This window comes from Canis lupus, chromosome 3 (genome assembly GCF_003254725.2).
Source record: "Canis lupus dingo isolate Sandy chromosome 3, ASM325472v2, whole genome shotgun sequence".
NCBI lineage: Eukaryota > Metazoa > Chordata > Mammalia > Carnivora > Canidae > Canis > Canis lupus.
The window spans coordinates 58,229,088-58,246,406 of record NC_064245.1 but is presented as its reverse complement, the minus strand read 5'-3'; the positions used below and the strand labels follow the sequence as shown (position 1 = coordinate 58,246,406).

Genomic DNA, 17,319 nt, shown 5'->3' with positions numbered 1-17,319 from the left:
GGTGGCCACAGGGACAGAGTGGCTCGAGCTGCAACCCATTCCAGGGGTCACCAGCTCCAGGAAGCCACAAAGCACCAAGGAGAGAGGGGGCCTGGGCTCCCACCCGCTCTGTCCTGCCTCGCAGTGTGACCTGAGCAAGTCACTCACCCTCTCAGGGCCCTTTTCTCAACTGGCACATGGGCCCAGGTCAGCAGGACCGGCCCCTCGGCTACTATCCTCATCCCCAGTTCACAGATGAGCAAAGCTGAGGCTCAGACAGGTCAAGTGTCGCCTGAGGTCAGCAGCTGGTGGGCTGAGAAACTGAACAGACCCTTTGAACTCTCACAAATGCTGGTGTCGCAGGCCCAGGCTGCTCTCGCTGAGCACCTGTGTATCCCCAGCGCCCACAAGTCCCAGCACAAAGGAGGAAGATGCGTAACCGATATGAATGATCCAACCTGTCTAGGGGCTTCCCCAGGTAGGTACAGGATGGTGGTTGCCCCCCACCCCGCTCTGCCCCCCTGCACTGCCCCCCCACAGGCCAGCAGAGCCAGCAGGGCCACCACCTCGCGCCTCGCCCGCCTCCCACCTGCCCAGGCCTGGTGTCCAGCTGCCACCTCACCATGTTCATGATGGTCAGCACGTAGCTCTCGACCTGCGGCTGCCCATGGTACTCCACCATTTTGGCGTCGGCTACCACCAGGGTCTCCACCCACTTCTCTCTGCTGACCGAGCGCTGACTGAGACGCCTGGGCCGCTGCCGCCGCCACTGCTGCCGCTGCTCCCACCGCTCCCGCCGCGCCTCCACCTGCGTGGATGCTGTGGGCCCAGGTGGTGGGGTTAGCAGCCTGGGGGTTAGCGGCTGGCCGAGGGTGCATCTCAAGGCCCCCGCTCAGCAGCTCACTTGGGGCCGAGGGAACAGTGCGGGGTCAGAGCAAGCTGCCAGGACACCCACTGTGGCTCTGCCCCAGACCTGGGCTGTGTGACCCTGCTCTGGTCACGTCCCTCCTCTGACCCGGAGCATCCCCGACTATAAACAGCAATCAGCCAAGGAGCCTCAGAGGATGCCCTTGGGGTGCAATGAAACAGTAGATGTGAACAAGGAGCTCCTGGGCCCCATCTCCAGTGTTGCTCCCTGTCCCCTGGGGTTGGCAGATCCCCACACAGGTGGACCCCAGGGCCCTGCCTGGGAGGCCATCCCCACTGGAGGCCTGTTCCCCTGTCTAAGCCACCCCAGACAGAAGCCAGGAAGACTGGGGCCCAGAAGCCCAACTCTGGATACTGTTCCCATGAATAAAGTCACTGAGCTATGGCAGCTTCTGAGGCTGGCATGCTGGCCAAGCAGCCCCCAGACCCCTGCGGCCCTTCGTGGGCAGCTCCTCATCTGGACTGGCCAGCAATGTGGCTCTGCAGAAGAGGTGCTGGTGCTATGTCTCCAGTAACAGAGCTCACCTATTCTGGGCTGGGGCCAGAGCAGGGAAGGGAGGGACGTTCCTGGCTAGCTGCTCTGATGGCCCGGCCACCCAAGGAAGAATGGCCAACAGAGCTGCAGGTGTGGTAGGCAGTGAGTAAGGCAGAGGCAGAGGCCTCAGGCCTGTGGCGCATGTGGAAGGCATGGGCTATGGTGATATGTCTGCATCCCTTTGGTCTGAGGGGAGCTGGACATGGAGATGTTGATGAGAGAAGCTTCTGGAAAGGAGCCCAATGCCTGCAGCCCTTTCCCCAGAGCTGGCAGCAGAGGCACATACCTTGTACTCCACAGGTGCCTGCGGCCCTGGAACCACCCAGTGCTGCTTCCCTCTCAGAAGCCTGGCGCTTGTAGACCACATGCGGCTGGGCATGGCCGGGCCGGGCTGGGACACCCTCTAGGGGCTCGATGAAGTAGTCCTCATTGGAAAGCTGGAACACACCTTTCTGGGAAGAAGCGCCAGGGTCACATGGAAAGGCTGCAGTGGGTTCCTCCGCCCCACGGTCCCTGAGGCCCCACGCTCTCAGTGCCTCTGACCAACCCCCAATACATGTGCTTTCACCCCTCTGGGCCTCTGCTCACTCTGTTCCTTCTGCCCTGCATGGCCTTCCCGGCCATTTCACACGGCCCAAGGCCTCAGGGCAGAGCTCAGAAGCTAGTACTCTCAGGAGGATGCTCCACATGTCTGCTTTACCCTCCCCCCCTCCATGCACACCCAGTTAGGAGCAGGAAATGCAGCCACGCTAAATCTAGGATGGCATCTTCAACATGGTTCCAGATGGCTGCCTTGAGTCAGGCAGCGGGGCATCCAGACCATCTTCCCTCTTCTCAGCATGCCAGCCATTGTGTCCTCTTGCCCCTGGCCTGCGTCCCGATCTCCCTGAGGTGATGAATCACTCCAAGTGCAGCCCTGCCCACACCCAAGCCACTGAGATGCCCACAGTCACCAGGACATTCTACTGCCCGGGCCTGCCAGAGCAGGGAAGCAGGCAGGGGCATCTCGGGCACATCCGCTGGCGTGCAGAGGCCAGGGCAGGGGGGCCTGGGGAGGCATCTTTGGGTAGCCCACCACCTCCAGAGGAAGCCCAGCCCTCTGGGGGGAGGGTCTTGCCTCCTCTGCAGCTCCCTCTTTGCACCAAGTGTACCCCTTGGGCTGCACAAGGCTGGGAGCCCCGAGGGCCAGAAAGTGCAGCACCAGCAGCAAGGACCCTGGGCAAGGTTCCCACTGAGCCTTCTGCTCATCTGTAAACGGGAACGACACCAATATGCACAGCTGCTGCAGACTCAACAAGATGACCATATGAGAGGACAGGCCCCGGCTCTCAGAGGTCTGGATGTCCTGCAGCAGTGGTCCTGCTACAGCCTGTGGCTTCTTGGGCGCGCTCTGAGCTGAGGGCCCTCCTGGGACCGGTAGACGGCTGACCCACTGACCATGTACACGTTCCTCCCCCTCTACGGTTCCCACACTTGCATCCCCAGAAAGGGGAGGGCATATCTGGTCACCTGGCCAGGAGCAGAGGGATCCCTGTGCTGCTTGAGGTGGGAGCCGTGCCAACCCAAGCAGAGGGAGGCAATCAAGGCTGCAGCATAGCCAGCATCACCTCCACCCGGGGCAGGGTGGCTGAGGCTCTCGGGAAGGAAAGGTAAAGGCGAGGCTGCCCCACTGAGAACAAAGGCATAACCCACGCTCCCCAGGACGGACAGCTGCGCTGTGTTAGGAGTGACCTGGTCTACAGGGTGATTCTCAAAGAGCCCTCTCTGCACCTGCAACTTCCACACTGGGAAACACTCAGAGATGCTGGCCTGGGAGCCTCACCCACCCCATCCTAGCACAGTGTTAACAAGCGTGCTTCTGGCTCAAGTTCGAAGACTGCCACCCTGGGGGACAGGAACCCCCCACCGTACAGCTGCACCCCCCACCCCGCTCCGTGAGTCCCCTGGGGTGCGGGGCACTCACCAGCCCGTCGCAGGCGCTGATGGCCGCCAGGCCGCCCTCCAGCTCCGGGTCCTGCACCTCGCCGAGCAGGTGGCAGGCGGGCGCCTGGGCATGGATGTGCGTGCTCCCCAGGTCGCCGCGCCGCCGCGTCTCACTCACGTAGCCGGGCGCCAGCAGGTGCCTGTTGGCCGTCAGGTTGAAGCGCAGCTCGCGCCCGCGGTACTGCAGCTCGTAGAAGGTCGGTGCAGCGCGGGGTGCGGACCCGTCCCGCTTGCGCAGTGCGCGCGGCCACAGCTCATAGGACAGGAAGGAGCCCCCCGCGTCCACGCGCACGGGGTGCACGACGTCCAGCGCCACGCGGCCATCCACGTCGCGGCCTGCGGGGAGAGGGCGGCCGGCGACCGACCCGGCGTGAAGAGGCGGCGGTGCGAGCCGAACCCCGCCTCCCCAGGCCCACTTCTCTGCCCTGTTACCCCATAACCCCCAGCCGGCCCCTCCCAGAGGCTGCTTGCAGCACAGCGGCCAGAGGGAGCCACCCCACAGCGGTGGATGGAGGCCCCCACTCCTGCCCAGGCCACATCACAGAGAAAGGCAAACCTCTGGCCACAGCCAGGGAGGCCCCGGGCAAGGTCACTCAAGGTTATCTGCTACACCTGCTGAGTTCCTGCCACTCAGCCCACTGGGCTTCCTGCGGCTCCTCAAAAAGCCACACCTGCTCTGGCCTGCGATTCTGTGCTCCTGCCCCCCAGCCGAGTGCCACCCCGCGAGGCCAAACCCTCACCTCCCTCCAGTCCCGCTCAGAGGGCTCACTGGCCTCCTCTGACCACTATATCTTCAAATGACAACTCCCTGGCTCCCTGTCCTTCTTCCCTGCTGTATTCCTCCCCATAGCACGACTGACACACTATGTGGCTTAGCATTTTAATTATTTTCTTCATTTGTCTATTTTCTTCCAATGTAAACCCCAGGAGGATGAGAATCTTTGGTCTTTGTTGAAGACTCTACCTGTCAGAACAGTGCCTTAGCGCTCTAGGTAGTTAAGACTTGGCAGTTTCTCGAGAAATATCAGATCTGTAGAATGGGGATAATTGCTTGTGCTCTTAGTGAAAGAGCCCATCCACCCACGGCAGTGCACGGCTTGCTGACCGCGCGTGTGGGCCATTATGATTATTAGGGTGGACTGTATAGCCTGGTGGATTTTTAAATGTGCTCTCAGGGTCCACGGTGGGGTAGGTGTCCTGCCCCTGGGAGATTGAGAAGGACCATCCAGATGTGAGGCCCCCACTCCAGCTGAGCAACTCTGGGTTATTTGTGTTACATGCAAGGGTCCATTTGAAGAGAAGGTTCTAGGCCTGGACAAAACCTGCAGCCCTGTGCTCAGGCCCTGGAGGCTGTTAGAATCCCTCTCAGAGTCTTCTCAGAGCAAGACTCTTAACTAACCTCTTTCGTTGAGGAGCCCTTCTCAGAATGACATTCTCGAATGCATAAGATAAAATGCAAACGAGTGCCAAGGAAATGGATTATACTGAAACACAGTCATCAAAATTGTTTTGGAAGTGGGATATACACTTAAGCGCTCCTTTATGAACGTGTTTAAAAAGACCTAAGGACAAATTTAACCATTACAGTAATTTTGCAGTAGTGATGAGCAGTGATTTGATTTGAGATAGAAAAATAGTTTGGGGGACCCCTGGGTGGCTCAGTGGTTGAGCGTCAGCCTTCAGCTCAGGGCGTGATCCTGGGACTCCAGGATCGAGTCCCACATCGGGCTGCCCGCAAGGAGCCTGCCTCTCCCTCTGCCTGTCTCTCTGCATCTCTCATGAATGAATGAATGAATGAATGAATGAATAAAAATCTTTATTAAAAAATGGTTTGGTTTTCTAGCTCGGTAACAAAGTCACAGATGCTCCTAATGCTATTGTAGTTTGGTGCTAACATGCAAAATTGAAGGAAATGCTAACTTAGAAGTAAAAGAACTTAAAGACGTAATATCTTCCCATCAGAGTTTATGGATCCTCTAAATTTTGCCCACGTCCCTGGGGCTGTGGAGTCCAGGGGAGGACACCCGTGGGAAAATCTGCAGGCTGCAGGCTCAGAGAGGAACACAGCCGGCCTCGAGCCACAAAGCGAGAGTAGCAGATTGGGCTCCAAGTCCCCCGGGAACATCGTTCTGCATTCTCAGCAGCCCGTTCCTTGCTAGGCCTGTTTCCTCATCGCTCACATAAAGGAGTTGCACCAGATTAAGTGTTTCAAACTTCTTTAGCCACCAGATCTACTCTTCAAAAGAAATCTTGTATGGACACATACACATCAGAACAGCACTACTGTGGGGGTGGGGGAGGGTTGTCCCAGGGATCCTGGTGCTGATGCTCTTGTCTCCTTTCCCTCTGCAGTCCCCAGGCTCTGGGGAGCACTTAGGAAACTGGCCCATCTGAGGTCTTTCTGCCCAAGGTCCTGCCCTGATGAACCAGATACAGGCCCAGCTCTCCCAAATCCTGGCTGCTCGGGACAATGACCCCTGGGGCCATAGAAATGTCTGGGCACCCTGCAAATGCCCCCCAGGCTTTCTCTGTGGCTGAAAGGGCAGCCCAGCCCAGTCCAGCCCCAAGCTCCATCCTGGCCAGGCTGCAGAAACCAACTGGCCATCTCCTGCCAAACCACGTGCAGCGTGCCCTGCACACACCAGTGGTGTGCTCCTGCCAAGGACATGCCCGAATGCCCCAGCCGCCTGGTGGGCAGCCCACAGGGTGCCGTCCAGGAGGATACTCAGTGAGGGGCAGACGGGCAGGGTCACTCTGTGTGGTTCTGGGCAAAGGTTCCCTCTCCCAGTCTCCGGAGGACACAAGTACAAGGATTTTCCAGGCTTCTTGGGGAAGAATTTGTTAAAATCAAATTCCCAGAGCCATTGCAGACCCACTGATTCAGCATCTCCAGGAAATGGGACTGGGAAGCTGTGTTTTTTGCCAAGGGCCTCAGGGGACTGTGATCATCAGGGAAGTCCGGAAATCCTCCTCAGAGAGTGAACTTGGCCGAGCATCAGCAGTACCTGGAGGAGAGCTCTGAAAGGCTACAGAGGCTGAGAACACAGCCCACAGATGGATTCCATAGACCTAGGGCTCTGGGGCCCCAGAATCTGCATTTTCCATATTTTCCTAAGCCTCACAGGGACTCAGACTGGACTGTTTCCGAGGCTGACCTTTGGAAGCCAGTGGGCAGGCTGGTTCAAGGAGGCTCCTTGCTCTGACGTCCTAATGAGGGTATTTGGGATTACAGCTCCACAATCACTGCCTGCAGATTTGGTTTTTGTCAGTTTATTGATCTTGTTTGTTCGTTTCAACTTGCACAAATATTGAAAAATATTTAATCAGTTGCCTCCGGTTTAAAAATTACATGATCTGGGCAGCCCCAGTGGCACAGCGGTTTAGCACCGCCTGCAGCCCAGGGTGTGATCCTGGGGACCGGGGATAGAGTCCCACATCGGGCTCCTTGCATGGAGCCTGCTTCTCCCTCTGCCTGTGTCTCTGCCTCTCTCTCTCTCTCTCTCTCTGTCTCATGAATAAATAAAATCTTAAAAATAAATAAATAAATACAAATACAAATTACATGATCTTATCCAAAAATTTCAATTTTCAGCTTTCTCCGAAAAGCCTTATCATTCATACATGTCAGACCTCAATCTCCACCCAGCAGAAGTGGCTGCGGTAGAGCAAGGAGCCCCTGGGAGAGGGCCTGTACTCCACCCTGGCTGCCCCCCACCCCCTCCCACCCCCCGCCCAGTCCCCACGGCTCCCTCTTCTATTCCCAACTGCCACTGACTGCCTCCTAGTTATGCTGTCTTTCAGTGACTAAAGAACTGAATTTCTAACAGAAATGGAGAAACAGGAGATGGGCCACCTGCCAGGCTTGTTCACCCATGTTGCTGCCCTGGGGGACGGCACCTGATGTGTCACACTGGGCTACTGATTGTGAGGGAGCGGTAGTTGCTCCGAAGTCCAGGAAAATGTATGAGACACCATCCTTCCCTTCAAAACAGGGAACTGGTGTCGGGCACTCCTGACCCTGATGCCTGGCCCAGGACTGAGTGGTCCAGCTGGGGAGGGGATGTCACACAGATAGGCTGAGGTTAAGAAAAGCCTCATCAGGGAGGGTGCTGTGTGCAGTCCTCTGACTCCGGAGGGTCCCGTGGCAGACACCAGGTGATGGACCCTGCCGGGTGATGGGCCCCAGGAGGACTAGATGCTGTAGGCTCAGGCAACGCCCATGTCTTGTAAAACAAGACCATGGAGTGATGAAATAAGGCATTGTCAGGAATGTGGGCTTGGAACACAGAAAAGTTTGGGGGCAGTCGCTGGATGGTCGCTGAGCCTCTGTGAGCCTCTGTGTCCCCACCCACAGGGGGAACCCTGGTCAGGGGACAGAAGCCCCGGGGGGAGGGAGCATAGGACAAAAAGCCTATGGGATAAGTCAGCAGCTGCATCCCAAGGCTCTGTCTTAAGTACCACCCGTGGTTCCTGGGCCTGGGCCATCCCAGGTACCTCCCTGAAGGTAAGGGCATGCAGGTGCCCACCTGCCTGTGGCGCCCAGTGTCCTGAGCAACAGGGGCTGCGTGGCAACAGCAGTGTCTTTAGCACATAGGGTGGGAATCGGGGGTACGAATGCGATGGGGGAATCAGAACTACTGGGGAGAAATGGCCCACTCTAAACAGGTGTCCCTGGGGAGGGATCCACGGCCCCCGGGATAGAGGGTCTTGCTGAAAATCCTGCTCTAGACCTTGTGCAAATCACAAGACCGAAGTTCAGAATGAGTTATAAAGAAGCTGCCTATTAAGCTCAGAAATGTGACGGAAATGCAGGTAAAAGGCACGAGGATCCGTGTGTTCTGGAGCCAGGCCGCCCGGCTTGCGTCTCATCTCTGCCGCCCGAAGCTGTTAGCCCGCAGGCAGGTTACTCAACCCCTTGGAGTCTGTGCTCCATCTCTAACTCAGGCGCAAGAATCACCGCACCTGCCCCTCCGGGTGTGTGAGCTAAACAAGCTCCCACGTAGGTGCTGAGCACAGGAACACAGCACACAGCACGGGAGAGCTAAGTTACAACAGAAAAGTAGCCAGAGAGGTTCTAAAGTAGATTCCACAGTTTCCTAAAAGCCTGTTTTATCTCTTTGCCCAAAGGCTTAAGAAGATGCTTTTTAATCAAAAAAAGGAAACTAAAGACTTGGAGAAAGTTATCACTTCGCTGCAATAATTTTATTTTCTTGTTTTGCTCTGCACTAATCTTTTTGTAACATATTGTTTTGCCATTAAAATATTTTATGATGGGGGCTGAGTGAGTTACAAAGCAAACAACCCTTTCCCTGTCTCTACAGCTGACCCCTGGTAGAGACTTGGTAGCTGAGACTCTCATCCCCCGCCCCAGGGCTGGCAAGCCGTAGAGGTGTGTGGGCACCACAGGGCTGAGAGGCTGGATGGTGCGGGCGCTGTTCAGCAGGACCATGCTGCTTGGCGGCCCAGCGGTTGTGCCAAGTCAGGTGCTCTGTTCTGAATGGACTGAGCCCCTGCCACGCTGGGTGTTAAATACTTTCAATATCACCACTGGGTGACAAAACCGTCACTTTGCAGCTTCTACCAGAGAAATGCCGTCAGGTCTTTACCCTCACCTCTCTATCAAAAACCAGAGTAACAGTCCAGCCCTTCAAATGACCTGACCCGAAGCTCATGACAAAGAGGAAAAATAACCGGGGTGTGAGAGTGCATGAGTGTGCGAGACATGCCATCCTCCTAGAATTGGCATTCATGTGCCCAGCATGCACACAGGGCTCATATGTGCAATTCAGTGTTTAGTGGGAGGGTACACCACCCCAGTCCCATCAACCCCAAAACGTCTCTTGATGTGTCACAGGAGGAAAAGTCAGGATACACTTTCCTAAAAGGGAGCTCAAAATGTGCCCTTTTGGTCTCAAGGAAGGTAGTTCAGTGGGTAGAGACCCCGGTCTAGGACTCCCAAGGCAGCTCCAGAGAAAATGATAACAGCTGTGCAGTCTGGGGTCAGGATGGGGTAGCCCCGTCTTGTCTACCTATGGGGGCTCGAGAAGACCTTCCAGCGGGAAGGGGGCAGGTTACATGGAAGAGGGTACCTGCCCTGCCTCATCTGCCAAATGGAGGTTGTCCAAACCACAGGACTCACCAAGGCCTCCCTAGTCTTCCTGGGTCTCTGTGGCAGATTACTGAAAATGACCTCCCAGTGGCAGTCACTCTACCCTGTGCTAAGCTACTGACATTCAGCACCTGTATCTTTCCCAAGAACCCTGCGAGGTACATACCATTATCCTGGTAACTACAACAGAAGGCTGGGAAGTGGACCGGGGCCCCCTCACTCCTCTGACAGCTGCCCGGGGGGCCTAGAGCCAAGTGCAGGCTCAGGGGCAGTTCCTTGGGGCAAATGCTTTGCTGCCTCATCCCCATCACCTGGGCAGCCTTCAGGGGCCCCCCACTCCCAGCAGTGGGAAAACAGGATTCACCCAGTAGCTAAGGACCCGACCGGGCAGGCCACTCTGAGCCTGTCCCCTCCATCATGAAAGAACTTTGTATTCCCTGCCTTTCAGGACTGTTGCAGAGATGATGAGAAATAAGAATTCATTAAATATTTGTTCCCTCTGCACAGGAATACACTGCCGCTTGAGGGAACCTCCCGAAAACTCCACTTCCACGAGCTACGTCCGTCAGTGGCTCCCCCAAACCTCTAAAATCTGGTTTAAATGCCCCCACACTCCGGCCCAGGGAGGCTTTCCCCATCAGTCCCTGTCCTGGGGGGCAAAGGCCCCCATCCCCAGCACGCAGGCCCAATGCGCCCGCGCCCTGCCAGGGGGCGCCCCCACCGCCTCCAGCCCACCCGGAGGGGTTCATCCATCCCGTCCCTCCCGGCTCTGGTCTCTCCTCCCCTACAAAGCCTCCCGGAGCCCGTCGCCCGCATGGCTCTCGCGGCCATCCGACCGGCCCATCAGCCCAGGGATCCCCCGGGTCCTCGGCCCCCCAAGTCCCAGGCCAGCTGCCTCGGACGCGCCTGCAGCTCCGCAGCCTAGCAGGACCTGGACGTGGGCCAAGGGCTCGTCGGAGGCCGGCCGGGCGGGGCAGGGAGAGCCGAGCCCAGGGCCGGGAGAGAAGCTCCCCTCCGCTCCCTCCGGGGAGCTCCGGCGTCTGCACCCTCCTGGCGGGGAGGAGAGGGAAGGAGAGGGGAGGGGAGGCAGGAAGTGCGGGGGGCCCGCGAGTCGGGTCCCCGCGCCCCCGGCCCCCCGCGCCCCCGGGCCCCCGCCCGCTGCACCCCCGGCCCCTGGGCCCCTGCGCCCCCGCCCCTGCGCCCCGGGTCCCCGCGCCCCCTGCACCCTCGGCCCCCACGGGCTGCCCTGCGGACCAGGAGCCGACGAGGCTCCGCACCGAGCCCTCCGCGCGCGGACCAGACCCAGGGGGACCCCGCGCCGTGCGCCCGAAGGCCGAGGGGCTTCCTCCAGGCACGGGCAGGGGGCCCCGACCCCACCGCTCCCAAGCCCCCGGGCCGTGCGGGGGGCGAGAGGGGGGCGCGCGGGGCGGGCGGGGAGGGGCGGCCACCCACCTGGTGCGGGTCCGGGGTCGCCGGGCGCCAGGGCGCAGAGCAGCAGGAGCAGGGGGCGCAGCCGGGGCGCGGGGCTGCGGGGGCTGCGGGGGCTGCGGGGGCTGCGGGCGCCCGGGCGGCGGGGCATGGCCGGGGCGGGCGGTGCCGGGTAGGGGGGCGCCGGGCGCGCGCGCTCTGGTCCGTCCCGTCCGCCGGCTGCCCGGTCCCGGTCCCGGTCCCGGTCCCGGTCCGGCTCAGGACATGCCCGGCCCGCGCGCAGCTCCCGCGGCGGGACCCGGTCTGCGGCAACAAAGGCTGCAGGGCCCGCCCCCTCGGCGGCGCAGGAGGCTCCCGGGACCGAGGGCCCGACGGCGAGAAAGAAAGAGAGAGAGAAAGAGGAGAGGAGAGCGGAGGAGAGAGGGAGGGAGGGAGGGAGGGAGGGAGGGGGCCGCGCTGCCGCCAGCCCCTCCCCGGCCCGGGCCGCCCCGCCCCGCCCCGCCCCCGGCCCCGCCCCCGCCCCCTCCGGGCCCCGCCCCCCGGCGACAGCTTGGGGGCTGGCGCGGGGACCGACGCGCGCGGCGCCCCCCGACGGCCCCGACCTTCCCGACCTCCCGCCGGGCCGCGGGCGCCCTCTGGCGGCGGAGCCGAGCCGGACCTCTGGGCCGTGACCCTGCAAGTGTCTCCCCGCCCCCCACAAGCCGCCCCCCCCTCCCCCCCCCCCCCCCCCGGAGATGCCGGCATTTCGGGACCATCCTTCCCGGAGCCGGCCGGCCCCCAGGAGCAGGGCACGGAGGTCTCCCCGGGGACCCCCACACAGACCCCACTCCGATGCTGTCAGCCGGGAGGCCCGGCTGGTGGGCACGGCTGGTGGGCTCGTCCCCAGGCTCCGTCCTGCCCCGCCGGTGGGTCAGCACAGAGGCCGGCCATCTGTCCCCAGGGTCACAGCCCCTCGGCCAGTGCCGGCAGGAGCCCACCCCCGGGACACTGCTGCCCTGGCTCAGCCTGGCCTGCCCTGGACTTCCCTGCTCCTGGTGGCCAGCCCCCCTCCCCCAGGCCCACGCCTCCTCCTGTCTGTCCATCTCCATGCACTTTCCCCTGGTTCCTGGAAGCTGACTCCTGGCTCCTCCAGGGTCGCAGGGAGCATGTGTCAACTCGGCTCCCTGACGTCCTCGTGTCCAGGGACCTTCCCTTCCAGCTCCGCCAGCAGCTCCCACAGCCACAGCCTGGGCTTGTCATCTGGGACCTCCCCCTCTGACACCTGAGGATCTGGCGGCCTTCAGATCAGACCTTGGTCTTTCCTGCCCTCCCCATGCCCTCATCACATTCTGTTTTCTTCCTCTGGTCCTGTGTCACCCCTTCTCTCCCCACCTACCAGCCCCTCCTGGCTTCACCCACTTCCTTTGCTCCCACCCGCCCCCAGTGCCCGGGACAATCCCACTCCTCACCCTCCACACATCTCACCCCATGCACCCAGCTCCTGTAACTTCCCCTCCCTCTGGACACAACGGAGCAGGGACCCCCCAGAATCACAGGCAGATACATCCACCAGGGCCCTGTGCCCCTTGGCCTCCTGCTTCCCCCAAGGACCTTGCTCTGGGAGCTCCCTCTTTCCTTGGTCCCCATAGTTGGCAACCCTCAGTCTAAAGGCATCCTAGTCTCCCTCCTGTGAAAGACACAATGACACTCCTCCACGGACTAGGGGGCCCTAGGGCTCCCAGCTGCCCCTCTGCCCCCCTCTCAGCCCCATGTCTCCAGGGCCTAGCTAGACTTCTCTCCCTCTTCCATCCTCCGTTGTGGTGCAAGAGCCCCTGGACCCAGCCCGGTCCTGGTCTTGACCTGCCCTGAGCATTCTAGAAATGCCCCTACCTCACCCCTGCACTTCACCCTCAACAGCCTGGCCCGTCCCCTCCTCACCCTGCAGATGTGGGGGATTCACAGGGGCCTCTGCAGGGAACAACATGGACATGGTGTCCCTTCTCAAGAGCCCTGTGGCAGGGGGCTGCAGACAGCGGGCAGGCGGACAGCCCCTCTACTGAGAGGGCTGCAGGGGGTTGGGGGGGAGTTTGCGGGGAAGCCTTCAACCAGAGTGATGAGGGCCAGCCGTGTGCAGTGAGGGGATAGATGGGCACAGACATGGTACCTCCAACATCTATCCTTACAGACTGTAGGTAATACCAACTCTCACGGGCACTCTGCCCACCCTGCCCCCTCCTCGGGCCTCCCAGAGGATCCGGCGAGGGGGTACCAGCTCTCCCTGGCCAGTGCCACAACCTGCCGCCCTTGTTCCTGTGACCACCACCAAGGCCAAATCCCGATCTGAGGCCTCTCTGAAAGACAGCCCTGGAGTGTGTGTTTTCACGCCTCCAGGCCGACGACAGTGGCCATCTGCCTCTACTCCAGCCCCAGGCCCCGGCCTCTACCCTGAGTGCACCCCTCAGGAGTGCCTTCCCTGTGCACCTCCTCCGAAACCAGGCCGGACTGCCCAGCACACAGAGGATGGGACACGGGGATGACCCAATCAGGAAAACAAGGCCCTGGGGTCAAAGAGAACATTTTGAACAAAGCAAGGGAGAAGATATTTCAGCATGTTCAGTGCAATCGTTCAGAATGTCCCATTAGAGAGTCTCCCTCCCAAGTCCTAATAGAGATTATTTTCCGTTTTCAATGATCACTGCGCTACGTGGCCCAACATCGCCAGTTAGCCTTAACTTAGCTAAAACGTTACCAGAAACGGCAAAAGTAAACCAGAAACTGGATGTATTGACAGGTTGCTGAAACGGTAGTACACACAGGAAAGCACTGTCTATTTTTAAGGTTATAAATGAATAGGTAACTGATAAAATGAGGCATAGAATTTTTAAAAATTCAATAAAAACTCTGAGCCTCAACTGTCTTAACCTATTCATGGAGACGGTGATCCGCACTCCTTGTTTCATGTGTTTTCTAGCATGGGCGTTCTCAGCCGGGGGTGATGTCACCTCCGGGGAATTTGGCAGTGTCTGGAGACATTTTTGGTTGTCACAGCCAAGGGCGAGATGCCACGGGCAACCTCCTACAGGGGGCCAGCCTCCACCAATAAGGATTATCCAGCCCTGAATGCCACTAGTGCCTAGCTTGAAAATCTCCGGTCTCGTGGATTAAATCGTTTGAAGGCATGTGGCAAAGCAAAAGGCCTTATGTTCTGGAGTTTTGTTGTACTTTGCGTTTTTTGGTCAGGCGGGCACAGGACAAATATTGAGACTTGACCCGCAGAGAAAACTAACTCTTCTCCCAAAGCGGGTCTCCGGTGCCTCGTGCTCCATCCTGGGGCCATTTCTGCCTCAGTTTCTCACAAATCATCCCAGGGAATGTGTGTGCATACATGAAGTTGTGTTTCACACACAGGGTCACACATACACTCTAGCTATATCTGGATTTTTCACTTAAAACAATGTAGCATGGGATCCCTGGGTGGCTCAGCGGTTTGGCACCTGCCTTTGGCCCAGGGCGCGATCCTGGAGTCCCGGGATTCAGTCCCGCATCGGGCTCCCTGCGTGGAGCCTGCTCCTCCCTCTGCCTGTGTCTCTGCCTCTCTCTCTCCTATGTCTATCATGAATAAATAAATAAAATCTTTAAAAAATAAAAATAAAAAAATAAAACAATGTAGCATAGTGATGGTCCCACCTTTCTGCTTGTGGATCTGTCACAGCCTTTCATGGCTTCCTAGCAGGTGGCACACACATCGGAACGTGAATAGCTCGACGAGGGAATCTTTGTTTCACCCACTGATGCATTCTAAGTAGCAGTCTCACTGTGGCCATCCTCTGTGCATCAGGGTGAGCACATTGTGGGGTCAGGTCCAGCTCCAGGCTAGCTGTCCAGGGCACGTGCACCTGTAACTGACAGATGGGCAGCTGTTGCCAAATTAAAGGCACTGTTTTGGTGGGGTCTCTTCCACCCCAGTAAGTTGCAAGAGTTGCAAAATTAATTTTAAATTCCAGTGTAGGGGGCAGGGATGCCCCACAAGCCCCCTCTGAAGGGCCAGCCCGGGAGATGCACGAGACCGTTGCCTCAGAAGGGAATGTGGAGGCACCACCCCAGGCCCCATTGGCCATCATCCTGGAAGCCCCGAGACTCCAGTGTCCTCAATTTATCTGCATCTCTGAAGCCCGACACCTTCCCACCTAGGCCAGGCCTTGGCAGGGCGGGCTGCCCCAGGTCCCCCAGGGAGGCCAAGTGTGGGTGCCTAGGTGGCTCAGTGGGTTCAGTGGTTGAGCCTTCAGCTCAGGTCATGATCCCAGAGTCCTGAGATCGAGCCCCATGGCCATCCAGCTCCCTGCTCAGCGGGGAGTCCGCTTCTCCCCCTGCCTCTCCCTCTCTCCCCTGCACATTCTCTCTCTCTCTCTCTCTCTCTCTCTCTCTCTCTCTGTCAAATAAATAAAATCTTTAAAAACAAGACAGAGGCACATGTGACATTGGATGCACCGAGTCCAGCGTGCTGGCCCTACACCTTACCTGCAATATCTCACGTCATCCTGTTCCCAAGTGAAGTAGAGGTCACCGCTATCCTCAGTGATCGATCAAGTGGAAACCTGCAGTGCACACAACCTGCGTCATCTGCTGAAGGTCCTGAAGCGAAGGTGTCAGAGCCGGGCCTGCCCGCAGCACCTGGGTCCCTTGCCACCGCGCCCTCTTCCTCCCGGATCCATCATCAAAGGCTCCTCAGTGGTGCTGCTCTCCTTCTGGAGATGTTTCTGTCAGGCTGCTAAATGCGTGTGGGAAATAGGCCATCTCCTCTTCAAGAAGGATTCGCAATACCTTCCTTCAACAGCCGTGCTGACTCCAGAGGGACCCTGGCGATGGCCCTCTCCCTGCTCCCTGCCGTCTGCTCTTGCCTTTACCCCGAGCCCCGAAGCCCCCAGAGGGCCGGGCCTGCTCTCCTGGGCGGCCGCCCACAAGGACCACGAGAGGAGACTGTCACCTGCGAGTCTGAGCTGCTCTGCAGGTGAGCTGCGCACCCGGCCTGAACCTGGCAGGAACCTGGCCCTGCTCGGCCTCTTGCCACCCCACTCGTCTGCAGCCACTCGTCACCTCCTTGCTTCCCTTCTCTTCCCGCCATCGCTTCAGCAATGGGTGCTCCATATCCCCGTGTCTGGGAATCATTTGAAAACTCCTTATGCTTCTCTGTTAATTTACTGAGGGCTTGGTAGTTCTTTCTGTTCATTTATCCTTTAACTTTTTTTCCCATGCATTTTATTAACTTTTGTAAAGAAAATACCATTTCAACACTTAAAAACCAGAACCTTGGGGCACCCGGCCAGCTGAGTTGGGGGAGCATGGGGCTCTTGATCTCGGGATCATGAGTTCGAGCCCCACGCTGGGTGTAGAGATGACTTAATGATAAAATCTTTAAAAAGAAAACAAAACAGAATTTTGCTGGTAATAAAATCCTGGATAAAATAGATTACATGGGTCGTTTTTCTTCTTTTTTTAATCAATAAAACGTTTCTCTCCTTTATTCACCTGACGAACACTCACATGTGCTGCCTGCGGTGGAGCCAAGCTGAATGGAAACAGCACGAGCCTGATTGTGAAATTGGTTTCACCAACATTACAAATGGGGCTGGTTATATAATCTGGGGGTTGGGATGAATACTTTAAAGATGAAATCAACAGCAAAATCTGTACAGAAAAAAAAAAGTTAATAGATGCGCCTACATAAAAGGCAAAACTTCTCCATATTATAAACCTCCATAAACCCAACATCCAAAAAACGGGAGATCTGGAAAGATCAGAGAGGTCAGAGAGACGACCATCAGGCCGACGGCACAAGGACGTCTCTCGGACAGAAGCACCTAATTTTCCAGATTGGAGGAGCTTGCTGGCATCCAGCACAATGGAGAAGGAGCAAGCGGATCCACACAGGCACACCGCCTCGCTGCATCTGTGTGTGCCAGCCCACGGGCACTCGGGTACTCGGGTAAGTCACCCCTGGAGCTTCCAGAGCGGGGGCCACGGTCACAGAGACGGGAATCGGGAGTCCTCGCCATCACTCTGAGAGCTGGAAGCCAGCAGAGCGCTGCCTTTGAGGTTCCGAGGAAGATGGTTTGTGACCTGGAGTTCAGTTCTTGGACTCTCCATCCTGTTACCATGGTATGACATAATTAAGGAGATAAACCCAAATCTGAATGCAAGGCGGGGGTGGGGTGGGGTGGGGGTGGGGCTGTTGCTTCTACGAAAAGTGGGCAAATGTTTTTGGAAAGATCATGGAGAACTGCCTAGAACCATAGTGGAGCCCAGGAGGCTCCAGGCCAGGCTGACGCCGGAGCTCTGGCCGTCAGCGTGCCCTGGCCACCGGGCCTGCCGACAGCAAGTC

General features: G+C 58.4%; 1 protein-coding gene across 1 annotated transcript in view; it reads right to left on the bottom strand.

Annotated features, from left to right (window-relative positions):
• ADAMTS7 (ADAM metallopeptidase with thrombospondin type 1 motif 7) overlaps positions 1–8,873 on the bottom strand; it is a 39,395-nt gene extending 30,522 nt beyond the window's left edge. Inside the window, exons 1-4 of the mRNA XM_035714107.1 lie at positions 8,744–8,873; positions 3,405–3,760; positions 1,728–1,893; positions 602–798 (exon numbers count right to left, since the gene is read on the bottom strand). Coding sequence (XP_035570000.1) covers positions 602–798; positions 1,728–1,893; positions 3,405–3,760; positions 8,744–8,873 — 849 coding nt within the window. The remainder of the gene's footprint in view (positions 1–601; positions 799–1,727; positions 1,894–3,404; positions 3,761–8,743) is intronic.
• Positions 8,874–17,319: the final 8,446 nt, after the last annotated feature.